This window comes from Spea bombifrons, chromosome 2 (assembly GCF_027358695.1).
Source record: "Spea bombifrons isolate aSpeBom1 chromosome 2, aSpeBom1.2.pri, whole genome shotgun sequence".
NCBI classification, from domain to species: Eukaryota; Metazoa; Chordata; class Amphibia; order Anura; family Pelobatidae; genus Spea; species Spea bombifrons.
In genome coordinates this window covers 7,044,864-7,057,625 of record NC_071088.1, presented here as the reverse complement: position 1 = coordinate 7,057,625, position 12,762 = coordinate 7,044,864, and the positions used below count along the sequence as shown (strand labels likewise).

The following is a 12,762-nucleotide window of genomic DNA, read 5'->3' as shown; positions in this document are numbered from 1 at the left end:
TGGAACACAGGAGCGATGGGAGCGATAAAGGGCCATTGGGACACAGGAGTGATGGGAGTGATAAAGGGCCATTGGAACACAGGAGTGATGGGAGTGATAAAGGGCCATTGGAACACAGGAGTGATGGGAGCGATAAAGGGCCGTTGGGACACAGGAGTGATGGGAGTGATAAAGGGCCTCTGGGCACCTATGAAGAGATTCCATAAAAAATCAGCCATTTCCAGCTACAATAGTCATTAACCCCGTCTGCGCTGGATTTCTGATCCATTTTACTGGACAAAATTTGCTTTTCTTTTAAAAAACAAGGAAAATAGTTTTCTCGCACACCGGTACTGATCCTGTCCACGCGTGATATTCAGTAACGAGTATCTGTGATTCCTACATGTGACGGCTGCTTGGGCGGCTTTGCGTCGGATTATTTCTCTTGTGTTGATATTAACATGTTTAACGTTCCTGTAAGTTTAGATCATGTAAAAGGTTTTACTCTAAACTCATTTGCTGTCAGCCTGAGCCACGGTTTGGATTAATGATGGGAAAAATATGCGGTTTGGCTGTTTATGAAGGAAAATTCCTTCTAATGCAGAAAAGATTAAACACAAGCTTTGGGTTCTCTCCTGTGGCTCGGTGTTATTTGTCACTGACTGTATGACCTGGAATAAGTGACCTGCACCACGATGTAGCCCTGTTACACCAAGCGGGCCAGGACCGGCCATCAGGCAAATGCCTGGCGGGGCTGTTGTCTAATAGCACCTCTTACATACCTTTATCGCCTATATAGCACTCGGACACAGACTTCATACATGTAGCCGTGTACTTCATACACGTGTAAGCCTGTTCACCTTAAAATGCCGGAGCAGATTTTAATCCCCAGATCTGGTGCCAATAACAGATATAATGAACACCAAGGGAGACTAGGCACACATACCCAGGAGGATTATTACCCAACTGGCCAATCAGGCCCCATAGGGCCACTAGAAATTTCTAGCGGTAACAAAAGGGTTCTCTAACCATCAATTGCCCTTTTAAACTTAAACTTGGATCAGCGAACACAACATGCCATTGGAACACAGGAGTGATGGGAGTGATAAAGGGCCATTGGAACACAGGAGTGATGGGAGTGATAAAGGGCCACTGGAACACAGGAGTGATGGGAGTGATAAAGGGCCATTGGAACACAGGAGTGATGGGAGTGATAAAGGGCCATTGGAACACAGGAGTGATGGGAGTGATAAAGGGCCATTGGAACACAGGAGTGATGGGAGTGATAAAGGGCCACTGGAACACAGGAGTGATGGGAGTGATAAAGGGCCATTGGAACACAGGAGTGATGGGAGTGATAAAGGGCCATTGGAACACAGGAGTGATGGGAGTGATAAAGGGCCATTGGAACACAGGAGTGATGGGAGTGATAAAGGGCCTCTGTACGCTTATGAAGAGATTCCATTAAAAATCTGCCGTTTCCAGCTACAATAGTCATTTACAACATTAACCCCATCAGTGCTGGACAAAATTCAATAGTAGAATGGTATATATATATATATATATATATATATATATATATATATAAAATATGGCTGTGGCTCTAAAATTCAGTATACAAACAAGGGATTGCACAGTACACAAGACAGAGATTTTATCAAAGAATACATTTGATCTGTTTATGATTAGTTGGATTTCAGGATCTGCGTGTCAGATGGGTAAATGAGCCAGCAAGCTGTAACAGATAATGAATTATTCCAAGCGATCGGAAACAAATTCCACGTGGAAGGCTTCCAGGACTGCCGGGCACGCACTCGAAATATCAAAACAGTTGTTTGTGCGCTAAAAAGCAACAAGGTCCTCAAAAGCAACCGTGCAATAACCAGTCAGATCATCACTGTATCACGTCCCATATTTTACAGCTCTATACACTCTATAGTTGTGTTTAAGCAATATATACCTATTATCACACACCCTATGTGTATACTACGGGAGCCGCCATGTTTACATCCCGATCTCAGGATCTGCACGATTACTGAAATTAGGAAAACAATTATAATGTATCGCTGAACTCGGCAAACGGGTACAAGGGCCCCGGTCATTACACAGCAGAGGGGCCGCCACAGAATATGCTGCTGGGTATCAGTAAAATTGTATATATAGAAGAATAAACAGCGCCGGTAGGAATTCCCAAAAATGATTGTTGAAGAAGGTCAACGACATTAGGTTTATATTCTTTCCCTAAAAGTTTACAATGTTTCCCATTAATCCTACGCATCACCACCAAGAGGTCACCCTAACCTCTTCCGTCTCTCTCGTTATTAACGCTCCCGTTCCGTAGACACGGTCATTAATTTATGTTCCTAGTGAATAGAAACTGCTGCAGAGCTAACAATGTCTTCCAGAACCCCGGGCTTTGCCTGGAATTCTATGCGGGTCGAAGAACGTTTCATGGCGCTGGAGTTGGCCTTTTAATCCAGGATGATGTCTGACAATCTCCATAGAAGAGATTGTGTTCTGAAACTCTACAATAGGTCAAAAAGACCTGAAAACCGTTTTAATTGAGGTCTCCAGCCTTTATTATTTTATAATCCCTTCAGCTACCCTAGAAAGCGTTCTATCGCGCGGATAACCGATACAGGACGAGCGGCGGTCTGCACCTCAACACGGAACGGTCGTGAATTAATTATTACGCGGCGATGGAAACAAAGAGTTGGGGTGGCGTTGGGTTTCCACCCTTGGCTCCTGTTCATATATTTTTAACGATGTGAGATAACGATCTTCTTACTAATCAGTGAGTTATGAGAAACAAACACGATCACTTGACTCCTCTCCGCACAAAACCAAAGACTCCATTACAAGGAGCTGCTTGCAACCTACATGTCCGAGTCCCGGATCCAGAAGCAATATGCCTCTGGATCCCGGATATGTAGGTTGCAAGCAGCTCCAACAGATATCATATCTGTCCATATGATATATAAAAAGGTTATTTTAAGATAATCCCCCCCCCCCCGCAAAAAAATCAAACCTAAATAGAGAAGGAAAATTGTACGACCCATTTTATATAATTTGCCCGCGTTATGATGTCATAAATGATAGACAACACAGACGTTTCTCAAACCTACCTGTCTCTTGATCTATACATCTGCCATCCTGCTAGCACAATGTTTCTAACAATAAATGATGATTTTTTTTACCATCTAAACATTTAGATTCATATAATATAAATGTTTGCTCTCTATGAAACTTTATTATTCCTCGTGTTGAAATACAGAAACATAGACTCTCCCTGCAGATCGGCCCCTTTCGGCCCGTCTAGTCTCCCCGTTTCTCCTGCCGTAAAGACTCAGACCTTAATCAGTCGTTGGTCTCGTCTTAGATTCAGGAACCATATGCCTATCCCATGCATGTTTAAATCCCCTCGCTGTATTAATCTCTACCACTTCTGCTGGGAGGATGTTCCACTTATCTACCACCCTCTCAGTAAAGTAAAACTTCCTTACATTCCATCTCAGCCTCTGACCCTCTAGTTTTAGATGATGGCCGGTTGTTTCTCTCCTCTCCCTTCTCTCCTCCGAGCCGGACACATTGAGATGCTTCAGTCAGTCCTATAGGTGCCAATCACGTTATAAACTATATTTGGCTAAACGGGAGGATTTCTCTCGTAAGATTAATACAGAAGATACGGGTTAAACTCCCCCGTATCGGAACAGGCCTAAGTAATACAGAAAATAAATATTTTCAGGCACAGTACAACATAAGCCACATCCAGGCGTGGAAAATGTGAACAAAAGGCCTGTGTATTGAAAATAGGGCTCCGCTTGCCAAATGCCTGTGCGGGCAGAAATCGATTGGCTCGCAGGGTATCTGAACGAATGCCATCTTAATTCTGTGACAACATGTTCTTTGAAGAAAAAGAAAAGAACCAACTGACATTCCGGATGCTGAAGTCTAATAATTATCTCAGGAAAGGTGCCGTGCCTTAAATATTTCCTACCCGTTACCTAGCGTATATTTAATAGGATAATATTTTTATTTGATGTAGAAGACATTCCCCCCCCCCACACGGACACGGCACTAAGATCCAGTATTGGAAACCGGCTATGGGGCCTAATCAGCAGTTATTACATGAGCAGATATTACAGTTATTACATACATGTCACAGAAACAGAGGAACGATAACTCAAGATGCATTTTTTGCATGGAAGAAAGGCAAACATTTGGACTGGAACAAAAAAAATGACACATTCCTTTTTGTTCTTGTTTCAATCTGGCCTCCATGTGAACCTATCACACTCAGCCAGCATCTGATCATCTTAACAGGACTGTTTCTTGATGCTAGAAGCAGCATCTGTAGGCGTGTATCTGTGGGGGTGTATCTGTAGCATGTATCTATTGTAGGCGTGTATATCTGTAGGGGTGTATCTGTAGCGGTGTATATCTGTAGCGGTTTATATCTGTAGGGGTGTATCTGTAGCGGTGTATATCTGTAGCGGTGTATATCTGTAGGGTTGTATATCTGTAGGGGTGTATAAATGTAGCGGTGTATATCTGTAGGCATGTATCCGTAGGCGTGTATCTGTGGGGGTGTATCTGTAGGCGTGTATCTGTGGGGGTGTATCTGTAGCCATGTATCTGTAAGCGTGTATCTGTAGCCGTGTATCTGTGGGGGTGTATCTGTAGCCGTGTATCTGTAGGCGTGTATCTGTGGGGGTGTATCTGTAGGCGTGTATCTATCTGTTGGCATGTATCTGTAGGCATGTATCTGTAGGCGTGTATCTGTAGCACAGCTTTCTATCAGCACCATGGGAAGACAATGGAGGAGGTTAATGCTCCACCTGCTATCGCGTCTCTTCCATCCATTCCTACTACAAAGTCAGACAATTTCCAGACCAGGCCTAGGAGTCCTACTGGGGTTAAATAACTCTGGAGTGAGTTCTCCATAAAGGGGTCTCGCTGGTCTTTGTTTGGGTGACGCTCAAACCAATCCTCAACCTGACTGTCAGCTTTCTGTGAACAGACGAGTTCCCCGGTGACTTGCTGCACGCTGCCAGTGAACCCAACCAAGTCAGCGTCAAATCTCGACTAATGGGCGACTAAACCGACTTTTATATACAGTCACAGTGCCACATATTTCAGCCCGGCCTGGGCAACTCGCCGTCACTCCGCGCCTGGGCAACTCAACTCGCCGTCACTCAGCGCCTGGGCAACTCAACTCAACATCACTCCGCGCCTGGGAGCACTTGGAAAGAATGTTGTTTAACCCCCAGCGTTCCGTGTAAATCGTCTGGTAACATAATAACATAATAAAGCCCTACAATTACAGCACTAATTATATAAAAGCAATTTCTAATCTGAGCGGAATGATTTTGTGAATAGATTTTATGACGAGGAGTTCGTTGAGTCCGGCCCTTGCAGGTTTGGATACATCGTGGCCTGGGAGCACGGGGACGCGCGAGGACTCACATGAGACAGCTATGATGTCGCACATCAGCCTACAGCAGAAAATATTGTGGAAAATAGACACATTTTTACCAGAGAAGCATGATAGTGATAGCGGAATAACCCAGATAGCAGGTTATTGTTAACAAATCTGGGACAGTTGGCAGGTATGACAAAATAAACAACAAGACAAACACTATAAGATTTCCCTTTATAGGGAAAGTAAAGCTCTAGGAAAGAGGATATGGAACTGTAAATGTACTCTGCGCTCGCTATTACCGCAATCATTTCTTTCTTCCTTTGCCGTCGGTTGTATTGGGCATGTAACACGACGCGCTGTGCCAGGATGCGCATGAACACAGCTATATCTCTACCCTAAAGGCATGCTGGTAACAATTAACCTCTTCTGTACCAAAAGGGTGCTTTACCGAGGGATTGATGGCTTTCAAACACCTTTCAGCCCATCAAGTCTACCAGTTTTCCTCCTTTCCTTCAGTCGTTGATCTCGTCTTGGATTCAGGAGCCGTATGTCTATCCCATACATGTTTAATACCCTCGCTGTATTACCCTCTACCACTTCTGCTGGGAGGCTGTTCCACTTATCTACCACCCTCTCAGTAAATTAAAACTGAACCTCTAGTGTTAAATTACGGCCTCTCATCCTTTCAAATAAACACCCCCCCCCTTTATGTATTTAAATGTCTCTCCCTCTCTCCTCTTCTCCCCTCCGAGCCGCACGGAGATCCCGTTAGTCTTTCCTTATCATTTTGATCCTGCAGATACATTTAAGTGTTTTGGTTCTAGGGGAGCTTTTCAGCCGCATTCAGTGAGTTTTCTTTGTGCCGCTGAGTACCGTTATAATTATGAAGTCTCCACGATAATTTACACGATTAAAAAAAAAAAAAAAAAATCCGGATTGAAACATTAAAAAGAAACTGAATCATTTGGAACGCTAGATTTTGTCAAAAAGCGTTTGTTCTGCTAAACAAAGCGGAGCAGCATTGTTGGGATGTATTTCGGGTTCTATCGAGCTCAAAAAACTAAAATATGATTGGAAAAAAATGATAAAAATTTGCTAGAATTAAGACAACTCCAACAAAATAATTTTAAACAAGTATATATATATATATATATATATATATATATATAAAACAGTTTATGGAACCCTGCAAGCCAAGGACTCCACACAGAGTTCTGTATAACAGGCCGCTTCACAGCCAGGTACTTGGAATAGTTAAACAAATTCACCATAACGCCCCTTAAATTTCATGTTATGTATACTGGATGAAGTTGCTGCCGGCTCCAGCTTCCTCGACCCACTGAATTGCGAAAAAACAAAATATATACACAATATATATATATATTTTTTTTAATACTGGTTATCAATTATATTATTTTGCGGTTTATTTGGCTTTAAAAAGCTAACCTAGCACTTCTGTTTGAAAACAATGCAATGACTGCGTTACGCACCTAGTTACCCAAGTCTGACTTATTATAGAGATTGTCGCCTGATTATGTATCAGTACGGTGAACCGAGCTGGGAATCTCTTTTCCTCCCGGCTGCCCCATCACTCTTTTGTACCGTACTACGATCATCAAAGCTTTCAATTTTTAACTGAATATATAGCATGAAGGGTCATGATATGGATATTCGATATGGTGGAACCCAGGGTTTTGTGATAACAGGTAAATAAATCATGCTAAATATGCATAGAAACATATGCATGTCTATCTGGGGGGCATGTAAGGAAGGCAAGAGGGAGAAGCCCTCAATACAATCCGTCATCTGGACAGTGAACCCAGACACATTAACCTGACATGTTAACCCGACCAGTTGCTTGGAAGCCACACATTGTTGTGACTATCGGATTGTATATCTTTGCTTTGTGGCATGGCTGAGTAATTCATTGTAACGGGGGTCCGTTGTAAAGCGCATCGGCTTCACGCTCTTCTTCCTCTATTCGAACACCAAAGAAAAGAACAGGGTTGACATTTGGGTTTGATTGCTCCTTCGCCTTTTGAAAAGGCCCTTTCACGATACCGCAAATTAACTACGGAACCCGCATTGTGAACGTAATGCCCGATCTCCGACGCCATCGAAGAGCTGACAATATCCGTTACACAATCTTCCATCCGAAGCCAGGCACATTATCCTGAAGAGGTGCGCATGCTGCCTTTCTGTTCGCCGAAGCAGCGGGTCACCTCGGGAGTTTATAATAACATCTAAATGACTTCATAGAGCCTTACTAGACATTGACATTAGATAAGTATATAAAGCTTTCCTTAGGCTGCCTTATTACTACTTAAATGCAGTATAATAGGAAAATTACTACCCAGGACGTTGTAATTCAAGTAAAAGCTAAGCTTCTTTTTAATGTAAGTTTTTATTTTTTGATAAGCGGGCACATGTAGGCGTTTTTTCGGCCAAAAACGTGGTCCATGACAATGCTGCTTACGGGCGGCTACTGGCCTTAAAGTGCCAGGGCCGCTTATCATCCCCAGGCCTGGCTAAAAGTGGCGATCCCCCCGGCACACGGTTTTGAATTGAAAACAGTTTTAAAATTCAATAGAAATGGATTTTATTTATTAATAATGTGATGCCAGCTGTGTGGCGTTATGATATATTTTAATAATCGGATCAGCGTGCCCGATGATTGCCAATAGCTTGTTTCAATGCGAAATGGAGTTGTTTTTTTGTTATCTGGCATCTGCGTACAAATGAAGAGGGGGAAAAAAAAAAAGGGAATTTTCATTATTGGCGGCAGCTCCGAAGGGGAGAAGGCGACTGCCGCGAAGATGGACCTGTTGTCATGGTGACAGTAGAGGTATCTGATCATCAAGGAGAGCGAGGGAATTGTCACGAGGGAAGGGGAGATTTTCATTGTTTGGAAGCTTCTGGATGAAACGTCGAGAGAACTTAATGGACCAATCATTCTATTGGGCTATCAGGCTCTCCGGTGCTCCACGGGGCAGTTGGTCAGATCACAGATCTCCCTTGTAAGCAGCACAGAGACAAAATGGAGGACTGTGCCTCGCCATCACAACCTCCATAGTACGCTGTAATTTGCACCACGTGTCATTAAGAGGCAACGCGATCATTTTGAGATGAAGAAAAAGGAAACGAGAAGCAATACCTCAATACCAGAAGCGTTCGGCAGCTACTCAACATGCCGAATTTTGACATCCCGTTGTATCAGTAACTTAGATGATCTTAAGCAAAGGCCCCAAGAATCCGCGTTGTGTTTATGGGAGCGAGGATAACGATCAACATGGAAAGATAAAATCTAAATAGAATGTTTATTTGAGCATAAAGCAATCAATTTTGTGTTTATGCTCAAACTCTTTCATGTTCCGTCACTAATTGCGATAGGTAACATAGAAACAGAATATGATGGCCGATAAGAACCATTTGGTCCATCTCGTCTGCTCATTTCTTCCTGTTGTATAGGGTTTCATATTTGTCTTTTCTTGGTCTCTCTCCATCTCTCATGTCCCGTATTACCAACTGCTGGTCGTCTATTCCTTCATGGATGTCACAACGCTACCTGAAACTTAATCTTTCTAAAACTGAACTCATTATCTTCCCTCCACTCCACTGCCTGAATTCTCTATCACCACAACACGACTATCTCTCCTACTAACCAGGCCCGATGCTTTGGGGTCATCCCTGACTCAAACCTCTCCTTCATCCCTCATTTTCAGTCCCTCGCCAGATCCTGGCGCTTGCAGTCTGTCCTAAATGCCGCTGCTAGGCTTATCTTCCTTGCACGCCGCTCCTCTTCTGCTTCCCCACTCTGTGAAACCCTCCACTGGCTCCCAATTACCTTTAGAATTAAATTAACACATAACACTGCCCCCCAATAATACCACCTTTAACACTGCTCCCCTCATAACACTGCCCCCCAATAATACCCACCATAACATTGCTCCTCCATAACACTGCCCCCCAATAATACCCACCATAACATTGCTCCTCCATAACACTGCCCCCCAATAATACCCCCCATAACACTGCTCCTCCATAGATTTCTGCCCTCATAAGCAAATACTCTCTTACTCGATCCTTATGTTCTTCCCATGGGCTAAAGCTCTCCTCCTCACTTATCTCTTCCTTTTCCCGTCTACAAGATTTCACTCGGGCTGCCCCCATATCTCTGGAATCTACTTCCTCCCAACCTTCAGCCTTCACCCTCCCTCCCGACATTCAAGAAACTTCTCAAAACCCACTTCTTCAGAGAAACCGCACCATCTTAACTGCTAGAACCTCCTTGTCACCCCACTACCTCTCGCCCTTTCTCTGTGCCTTATGTTTCTCACCCCATTCCCTCAAGGATTGTAAGCTTGCGAGCCGAGCCGATCCACCTAACGTATCGGTTTGTCTTAGTCTGTCAATTCTCGTCTCGTCAGACCCCTTGAATATATATATATATATATATATATATATATATATATATATAGTGAAAGAGGTGCTGCGTAAATTGTTGGCGCTATATAGATAAAATATAATAATTTGTTTAAATTAAAAATCAGAATATAAGATGGGCAAAAAGCATTAAATCTTGACGTATAGTTAAATTCAAATAATCGAGTTCCTTTCACAATTAATTGGGAATTAATTGTGAATTTTCCCGCGGGACTCTAAAATGTAATAATATTAAAAGAAAGTTCAAATATCCGGAGTCCGTATTGCTTTTTCTAGGAGAATTTTAGAGGTGTTTACGTAGCAGTAAGCGTTAAAAAGAAAAACCAAAACATTGAATGACTCAGCTCCAGAATCAAATAAAAATTCTCGTTTTATTAACGCGTATAAAAAGAAGACCACACTACATAAATATTGCTCGGCGCTTCGGAGGGAGAGTTATAACATAACAGCTCACAGGAGATCAAAGAAGCAAAAACAAGTTCTTCCTGTGCGGCTGAATAAAATACCGACTTTTCTTGGTATTACATCCATATAGGACATAGCAGATTATGAAGGAATGTTCTATACGTTATCTACTATGAGGATCTCCCCAACTGGCCCTTGATCCCCGCTGCCTGCTGAAAACTGGGACTGTCCAGCAAAAAAATGGTGGTCCGCTTAAGACAAAACGTACAAACATGATCAGTCATTTAGAAGTTCCCCTTATGGAAGCCGAGATGGGTGACAGTCTGTGGCAGAGCCAGCATTATCCAATCAATTGTCTGTCCTGACGCTCTCTCCCTTCTCCACACCCACCAAAGACTGCCTGAACCAATCAAAAGCAACGAGCAACCCAACAACAGAGAGAGTTTGGAGGAGTAGTAATGCAGATCGGCATCCAGGACTATGGCTGGTCTCGTGGCATATGCCACGTCGCTCTTTCATGACACATCATTAAGTGTATAGAACTGTAAAGCCTTACATGGAGTGACAGACCAGGGTTAATAATTAACACGTCCGCACGGAGTCTCCATTATGAGGCGCGCTCTCTTACCTGGCCTGTGCGCCTTTGGAGCCGCCATAGTTTGCACCTTTCCTCCGTCCAGTGGTTTTGGGGGCGATGCGGTGAACCTGCATATTCCCGACTCTGACGGCGTGCTGGAGGTCAGGCTGTCGGTGTACTCGTTGGTCCCCGCGGTGAGCTGTTCTGACGACGTGTCTGATATGAAGCATTCTGTGATGGTGAATTTGGCGTGCCTCAGCTGTTCCTCCATCTTGGCGTGCTCGTACGCCCTGGCGAGCTCCTCGTAGGTAGAAGAGGCACTTTCCGTGGAGACCATGCTGCTCCGCGCTCGGTCTAGGTGCAGAGAAAGCCACACATGAAAAGCACAGAACCCGCCAAAATAAAGCTTTACATTTCTTTTATTTAATTGGACATTAAAATGTGGTGTTATATTCTGGGCATTCAATTGGCCTACCGCAAAATTGCCCGTGGGCTGCCATTTTCGGATATTCAATGCCCCCCCATTGTGACGGCACGGAGACCTCACTTTGTGTCTAGAGTTGGCCGAGACTAAATTACGGAGCTCAACAGGTTTTTTTTCCAGACCTGCCAAGCATCGAATGAGAGACCCGGTAACCGATGGGCATTACTAGGGGTATAATGAAGGGGAGGAAATTAACACCAGTCGCTTTAGATATTAGTGAGGGGTCCTGGAGGACCGGCAGCCCTCCACTTCCACCATGAAAACGTGGAGATAATAGGACACCTGACATGTCACTCAGCAGTTAGGCCCCGCCCAGTGAACAGCACACCGTAAAGGGAGACCCCCTATTAGCATTAAACCGCGGCCCCATGGGAAAGAGCCCACGAGATGCCTGGAGGGGACATCTAAATTGCAGAAAAAAAAACCTAGAATAGTGTATATCGATACATTTCTCAACGGAAATAGTGAGAATTAAGCAGTGTTTTTTTTTTTATAGCCGGGCCCCTTGTCGATCCCACCATGTTAACGGTGCTGTTCCACTTACTCTGCGAAAAGTTAAAAACTTGTAGAAACTGAACGCAGTGCTGGAAACGTCATTTCTAGCGCTGTACAAAGCCCAAACCCTGAAAATCTTTAATCACGTTACATTTTGCATCATTTTTGTTGAGAACGCTTAATTGTCGTGTAAAACAAAAGCAGGCGCTGATAGACTGTTGCCATAGAAACTGAAAAAGGCTTCATAAAAGGTTCCGTGTTGTTGTTGTTGTTGTTGTTTTATGAGATTAAACCTTCAGAGGACATCAGAAAACGACAGATCTGATAAAGTGCATTTACTTAACACGCCGGGGAGCGCAATTAATGTTTTGTCTAAGTGGGACAGCACCTCAATTAACAAAGATTTCACAACTAGCATTAAAACAAACCAGAATGATAAAAAAAAATTGAACAATTATATAGGTTGTTAAATGTATAGCTTGTGGATTTTTCTTATCCAAGGATCTTAAAGCTTTATCTTTAAAGATCTCGTCTTTTCGGTAAAAGTAAAACCCGCAATATTTAAGTAACGGGCCTAAATGTATGAAACTTACCTTTAAATCTATTACCTACTTAAATCTAAATAATGATAAGACAGGCAAAACATAATATCCATTTTTAGCACGACATTCCATTAAAGAAAGAAAAAAAAAAAGATTAAATCTGCTATTTTTGGTCGCACGATATTTAATGTAAAATGCAGCGGACAGAGCAATTCAGGTACATAAATATAATCTCCTCTCTCCCAGTAACAGTCTTTCTAATCTACTTTTGTTACGGTCCTTGATAAACGAGGTTACCATAGGAACCGCAGTATAACTGGAATTTATGTGCGCTGGGAAAATGAGAAATGATTTTTTTTTTCTCTCCCAACAATGTTTCTGATTTTCTGTCGGCGGACGGATTGCTTTTTCCGTA

At 43.1% G+C, this 12,762-nt stretch overlaps 2 protein-coding genes across 2 annotated transcripts in view; one reads left to right on the top strand and one right to left on the bottom strand.

The window, feature by feature from the left end:
• Nucleotides 1–12,762, bottom strand: part of DSCAM (DS cell adhesion molecule) — a 99,686-nt gene that overhangs the window by 3,731 nt on the left and 83,193 nt on the right. The window contains exon 28 of the mRNA XM_053455755.1: nucleotides 10,878–11,180. Within this exon, the coding sequence (XP_053311730.1) occupies nucleotides 10,878–11,180 (303 nt within the window). The remainder of the gene's footprint in view (nucleotides 1–10,877; nucleotides 11,181–12,762) is intronic.
• Nucleotides 1–12,762, top strand: part of SH3BGR (SH3 domain binding glutamate rich protein) — a 247,851-nt gene that overhangs the window by 188,373 nt on the left and 46,716 nt on the right. The window lies entirely within an intron of this gene.